General features: G+C 66.6%; 2 protein-coding genes across 2 annotated transcripts; both read left to right on the top strand.

The window, feature by feature from the left end:
* Positions 1–533: 533 nt before the first annotated feature.
* EMIHUDRAFT_447729 (hypothetical protein) lies at positions 534–1,184 on the top strand (the record flags this gene model as incomplete). The annotated part of the gene is made up of 2 exons (XM_005775304.1): positions 534–721; positions 790–1,184. A coding segment is annotated over exon 2 (282 nt), but the record flags the coding sequence as incomplete, so codon positions are not given.
* A 1,155-nt stretch (positions 1,185–2,339) lies between these two features.
* EMIHUDRAFT_195378 (hypothetical protein) lies at positions 2,340–5,925 on the top strand (the record flags this gene model as incomplete). Its single annotated transcript, XM_005775303.1, has 7 exons — positions 2,340–2,348; positions 2,497–2,880; positions 2,952–3,449; positions 4,010–4,362; positions 4,893–5,100; positions 5,330–5,782; positions 5,902–5,925. The coding sequence occupies 7 exons, from the start codon at positions 2,340–2,342 to the stop codon at positions 5,923–5,925; spliced, it is 1,929 nt and encodes a 642-aa protein (XP_005775360.1).
* Positions 5,926–6,698: the final 773 nt, after the last annotated feature.

Genomic DNA, 6,698 nt, shown 5'->3' with positions numbered 1-6,698 from the left:
ACGGCTTCCAAATGACGGTCTTTGGAAACTTCCAAGCAGCAGTCGCTTCGAAGTGACAGCCCGGTCGACGTGGCATCTCTCTGACGACCGCCGCCTTGGCGACGGGCCAAAGTGACGGATTATGGCGGCCTCAGTCGGTGCGACCTGGCAGGTTCCTGAGGTGCACGTGTTCACGGGGCAGGTTGCACGGGCAAGACGACTCGCGCAGATCAAATGACCGGCAGCGACGTGTATAGGTGTACTGGTAGTAGGTAGTCGGACATGCCTGCGCCAATACAGGGGCCCAGGCCGACGTCATTCTCGATTATTACTGCGGCGAATTGCCTGTCGATCTGCTCCTCAGACCTCACCCACACACACCCTGCTGGACAGGTGCATATCCCCAATGCCGACAACGCCTCCCCGGCGCAGAGGGCCCCCCGACGTCATGCCCAACCGCTCCACGCCACGCGGCTCGCGGCGGTCCTATTCCCAGCTCCGCTGATGACGGGCCATTTTCTTTTTTTGCACGACACGGGCCACATTCCATTATTTTTTTGGGCGCTGCCGCTGCCGCTGCCTCGCCTTGCAGCAGCGCACGCGCACGCGCACGCGCACCCGCGCGCCCGAGCAGCGGCACAGCGCCAAAAAAAAAATGGCGGACGACGAGCGCGAGCGCCCCATCTCGTACGGAGATCTGCGCTTCCGAAGCGATCGGAGACAAGGCACGTGCCTTTTCTGGGTGCGTTGTTTGCGTCGCCTCCCGTGTCCAGCCCTCCGCGCAGCCCAAAGGCGCCCTCGCCGCCGCAGGTGGTGCCGGCCGTCGCCGCCGGCTTCAACGTGCCGTCCTTCTACGCGAGGTTCTTTGACACATCGGGAGCAGCCACTGAGATAGATCAGCCCGCGCCACCAGCCGCTCAAGCATGATGAGTCCAGCTTATGTCTGTGTTGGTGGCGCATGCATGGCGGCCTGCGCCGCCGTGCGGCGGCGTCGTGTCGGTGGACGTCGCTCACCTATCTCGCGGCGAGTGTGTCCGCCCAGGCCCCAGCGCGTTCGGCATTCTGCTGCTCGTCCTGCAGCCCAGCGGCTCGCCGCGGCGCGCATTGCTACAGACCTAGACGCCATATACCTGTCAGGGCGCATGGGTATGCAAAGCAGGGATCGTTTGCTTCTCTTCTTTGTAACAAGCTCCCCCGCACTCGTATCAGACAAATACCCGACGCAATGGACTAATATTGGTTGTGTGGGCATTGAGAGCTGGGGCACGCCACGCGCATCACATGCGGCGCCCCCGGGCTGCCCAGTGCCCTTCGATGGGCAGCAAATGTGCACATATATGGGCATTGACAGATCTGTCGCCTTCAGATCATTTCGCGCGAGGAGGATGTTGCGGTCGCAACGCTTGGCGTCTGCGGCGCCGCCTTGCCGACCGAAGTTGGAAGCCCGCCATCGGCTGCTTCCATGCTTCCCGGGTGGGCTGCAGTCGAAGTTGGCATCCCTCCCCCGGCTGCTGCCATGCTCCCCGGCTGGATCGCAATCGAGCGGCGCCTCCGGACGAGGAGCGACAGTGGCAAGGCGACAAGCGCGCTCGCGGCGAGAACGAACGCCGCTAAGCTGCGCTTGCCTGCCACAGGCACGAGGCCAGCAGTCTCAGCGGTGAGGCCGTCTGCGCCGCTGCCCTTCAAGCTTGTGACCCACGAATACACGTCGCTGTCTCGCATCCAAACCATGTCCGGGTTGTCCTCGCACCTACGGGGACGCATCGTGGACGCGTGTCGTGGACGCGTCCCAGTTCCGACATGGGCGGGCGCTCCCCACACTTGACGAAGAAGCCGATGCTCATCACCCTGCAGCCGGCCGGCAGCGGTGGCGCCGGCGCCGAGGACGTGGTCCCGCCGGCAGAGGCGATTGCCGTCTCGGCCGCCTTCAGGCCGGCAACGTTGGCCGCCATAGATTTCTTGCCTGCAGCAGGGACGGGGCGAGAAGAAGCGTCAACCGCGCCGGCCCCGACAAAACGATCCGGCTGCAACCTTCGCGATATGCACACCACGGCTGACCACAAGCCACTAGACCACACGCGGCTCGCGCCGCCTTCTAGCGCCGTCTGTGTGTCGGGCATCTACGCGCGCCACCTCGGCATACCTACGCTCAGACACATTCACACTCTGCTGTTGTTGTCTGCCGCATCCTCATTCATGAAGACTGCGGAGACAATGGGGGAGTGTTGGAGAGTGTGAACTCAAACCTACTTCCTGACCGTAGCCTGACCGTCCTTGTGTAACCGTCTCATGTTTGGTTTGTCCTGCCGCGCACATTGTCATCGACTTGTATCCGACTTGGTGGTTGTGGTGATGTAGCGATGGTGTGGGTCTCTAGTGACCTATACAGCTCCTCCGTGTTCCGTCTCCTGACATCGTGCCAGTGTGCTGTCTTGCGGCTCAAGAATTCTTTTAAGAAATATTGAATTCGGCCCACCCGCCCATTGCTTCCGGACTTCCGCCCCCCCCCGCGACGAGCGCGCGATGTCGCCGTGGCGACCTCACCTGACGGAGAACGAGCCCGCCGCCGACGCGACGCCTGAGTGTGTCGGAAGGTGGCTCTCTGAGCCGTCGGACTTTGCCGGAGCCGATGCGTCAATCACGCACAGTGACCTCGCATCTCTCGCCTTCCCACAGCCGTGGCCTGCGGTGTGGCGGTCTCGGTCGCTGCAGAGGCTGCTCAACCAGTCGCTGGGTGGACGGCGATGCCGCGCTGTGCAGCCGCCGTCCAACTCTGAACGAGCGGCTCTGGCAGCGGCTGGGTTCGTGGCGCCAGCGGCCCTACACTCCTTCTCCAACGCCGAGCGTGTGTGCGCTGCCACAGGCTACCAGGCAGCGGCGCGCGTAATACCACCCGCCGGCGTGCGGGGTCGGCTCAGCACCGTGCTCCTGCGCGCGATCCGCAGGTGGTCAAGGGTTTTCTCATCGTCGAGGTGGCGGCGGCGGGGCAGAAGATAGAGGGCGCGGCCGCCCCCTGCGACGGCCCGTCCCTGCTGGCGCTGCGGCACTGGTGGAACGACGCGGCGGGCACGTGGCTCGACTTTACCCCACTTGTGCCCGGAGAGCAGGCGTGGGGCGGCACTCGCCTCTTGGTCGAGGCTGCCTCGGGCGACAAGCCTCTGCGGCCCCTCGGCACAGCGGGGCGCGCCTTCGCGTGCGCCATCGCCGCGCGCCTGTCCGAGTGCTCCGACCCGGCTGCGGTCGCGCCCTCTGCGGCCGCAGTCGCGCCCTCTGCGGCTGCAGTCGCGCCCTCGGTGCCGCCCTCGGTGGCTTCAGCAGCCTCGACTGCAGCCGCGGCGGCAGCGGCCGCTCCTCCGCCAGACAGCGCCGCGTCGTTGATGCGGCCGGGCTTCGAGGGGCGCACCGTCGAGTTCCTCAACGATAAGGCGGGCGTCGCCGCTGCACCCGGCATGGCAGGGGCGGCCGCTCTCGTGGCCGCCACCAAGGCCTCCACTGCCGCGCCTGGCGCCCCGCGCCGGCCGCCGCTCGCAGACTGCTCGAACGCGCCCGTCAGCGCTGCTGCACCCTCGGCGGCACGCAAGGCCCCGCCCCCTCTACTACCTGAGGCCCCTCTACCCGAGGCCCCTCTACCCGAGGCTTGTCTGCCCGAGGCCTGTCCGCCCGAGGCCTGTCCGCCCGAGGCCTGTCCGCCCGAGGCCTGTCCGCCCGAGGCCTGTCCGCCCGAGGCCTGTCCGCCCGAGGCGGCGGGCGGCGACACGGGCGAACTGGCGGCGCTGCTCGAACGGCTCGGCCTCGGCCGTTTCCGCTCCACCTTCGAGGAGGAGGAGCTGGTTGACGTGCATCTGCTCCGATCCATGGGCGCCGACCGCCGCCTCTGCCGTCACCACCCTCGCCACCTCTGCTGTCGCCACCCTCGCCACCTCTGCTGTCGCCACCTCTCCCCGCTACCACCCCGTCCCTCATCACCCCCGTGGCCGCCGCCACCCTCCCCCCCCCGCCCTCTCCGCACAGCGCACGCGGGCGTGGCGAGAGGCTGGCAAGCCACGCGGCGGACTGCTCTATAGGCGCCGCCTTCGGCGCGAACATGCGCGAGCTGGCGATGGAGCCCGCCGCCATCGCTGTGCTTGGCGAGGCGCTCGGACTCAAGCACTTGCCCGCCGCGACGCATGTTGGCGAGGCAGCGGCGGCGGTGGCTGGCGGCGCTGCTTCCGCGGAGGGGCGGGTTTGGCCGGAGGGGCTGGCTGGGGCGGCGCGTCGAGCGGCAGAGGGGAGCATCGCTGCCGCGACCGCCGTGGCGTGCGTCCGGCAGGCGCGAGCCGCTCTCGTGTCCCCGCCCTCGCGCCTTCACACCCTCGCGTCACACCCTCGCGCCCTCGCGCCCTCGTGCCCTCACGCACTCACGCACCCACGCACCCACGCACTCACGCGCTCACGCCCTCGCGCGCGGCCCCGAGCTGCCTCGCCTTTCCTCGCGTCCCGCCTCTTCTCGCTCCGCCTCTCGCCCCCGCGCCTGTACGAGCCCCACGCTTCCGGCTTGCCGCCTGCTCCTAGGCGGCGGCTTGCTCCAAGAGGCTCGCCCTCCGCAGCGCCGCTGCACCGTTCGCCCGCCGGCCGCGAGAGCGCTCGAGAGATACCCGAGAGATACCCGAGGTATACCGCCCGCCGCGGCAGCAGCCGCCGCTCAACAGTCTCAAGAACCCGCCCGAGATCAGCCCGAGGACGGACGCGAATGGCCGCCGCAAGGCCCATGGTGGCGGCGGCGAGGCCTCCTCCTCATCGTCCCCCGCAGCCTGCTCCGCCTCCTCCTCCTCTGTCTCCTCCTCCGCCTCCTCCACCGTCTCCTCCGCCACCTCCTCCCCCCTCGCGCCCTGCCGCACCGCCGGATGCTCCCGCGAGATGAGCCGCCATGCCAGCGCCTCCGCGCCGCCGGCCTCGACCCGTCGGTCGGCGTGCGTTGCCGCTCTCGCCCTCATCGTCACCGCAGCGTGGAGCGGGGTCGCGATCTGCGCAACTCTGCCCGTTGCTCCGCCGCCCGCGCTGGCGACCGAGCTGCCGGCCGTTCTGGCGGGCGGCGGGGGCGAGGGCGCCTCCTCATCGCGGGTGCAGGAGCTCCTCGACGAGGTCTGGACCTTTTGAGGAGGACCTCTTTAGGGCGGCGCCGTGCGCCCGCGCCCCGACTCTGACTCCGTCAATGGCGCCTCGACACTGATATCTTATGTGCATGTGACACCCCCATGTGCGTGTCCACCCATCCTATATGAGAGTCGCTGTCACGTGTGCACGACGTGTCTGAATATGGTTCTCTGCCATATTTTGGTTTTTGCTCTGGCTAGTTCCATTTCACTGTAAGGCCGCGAGGGACGCGGCGAGGAGGGCAGCACTAAAGCGGGACCCGCTGTGTCCGATCGTGCGGAAAGCCGCGCAGCAATGGACCGAGGAAGATGAGAACCCGCCTAGAGCGACAATGGCGCACGTGCTTAGCGGCGCCTGCCTGGGGAATAGGGAGCAGGCCAGATGGTTCCTCAGAGTAGCGCGAGCGCAGACAGGGACGGCGATCAGCAAAGTGGCACAGGCGGCACCCGACTCCAAGGATACGCTGAAGACGCTGAGGATGGCGCATGTCGCTGCGCTGAAGGGCTCACGCTACAGGGTGCTGGACGAGGACGGGTACGATACACTAGCCCCCGCAGTCGGGGGGGTGTTGCCAGCACTGGTAGATGACCTCTCGGAGAAGAGCCGAAGGGACCTTGGCACCGGGGTCACGAGGAACCTGCAAGTCGTGGCCGAGGCGGCGACGGGAGCGGTGCAGAGGTGGATACAGCTCAATGATGAGGCTACGGCGCGCATAATGAAGAGAGAGGAACACATCGAGTGGCTGAGGAAGCTCTTCGCTGGGTGGAAGGAGGCCCGCCCGGCCTTGAGGGAGTCGCGGAGGAGGAGGGATAACGGAGGCAACGTGCAGACAGGCCAGCAGCCAGCGGGACGAACGAGGACCGCGGCGGCAGCTCAAGCGGGAGGGAGCGGAGACAGTGGGCAGCGAGCGAAGTGGGTGAGACTGATGATGCTCCTTCGACTTAGGGAGCGGTTCCGCTGCTGGGCGAGCTTCAGGGTGGTGCTCACGCGAAAAGGAATCGACGCAATGTACAAAGCATACAAGAAGAGGCGAAAGAAGAGGAGAGGCGCCAGTGATGACGAAACAGAAGCTAGTGCAGACGAGGGCAGGTCAGACTCGGGGACGGCGGAGGCGGACCAGACGGCATCGACCGCCGAGGGAACGTTGGGAAGAGGCACGAGGAGGGCGGCGACCTCAACCGACTATGGAGGACCCGTCGCCAGACGACGCAGGGCAGACGACGGTGAGGCGGAGCAGGCGCGCAGGGCGAGACGAGGGAGGGAGCAGGACGTTGCGGAGATCAGCAGGAGGATGTACGAAGAGATTAGGAGCAGCAGGGACCCGAGGGACCATGTGGAAGACGGCTAGTGCTAGTCCCCCATCGGGAGGACGACCCCGGCTAGTCGCCGACCACACCCACAAAGAACCCTGCACAAAGATCGCAAGGGCGGGGACCTGTTCCTTTTTACCCATCTCCTAGTAGAGGTGTCCGTTTTATTTATTTATTTATTTTCCATTTCACTGTGGCACAGCTCGCGTTACAAAACCTTGATTTCGACCATTTGCGCACTATTGTACCTCTCGGTGCCTTCCAGAGGCAGCTGCG

The sequence above is a fragment of the Emiliania huxleyi genome, assembly GCF_000372725.1.
Source record: "Emiliania huxleyi CCMP1516 unplaced genomic scaffold EMIHUscaffold_3, whole genome shotgun sequence".
NCBI classification, from domain to species: Eukaryota; Haptophyta; order Isochrysidales; family Noelaerhabdaceae; genus Emiliania; species Emiliania huxleyi.
This window is presented reverse-complemented; position numbering and strand designations above follow the sequence as displayed.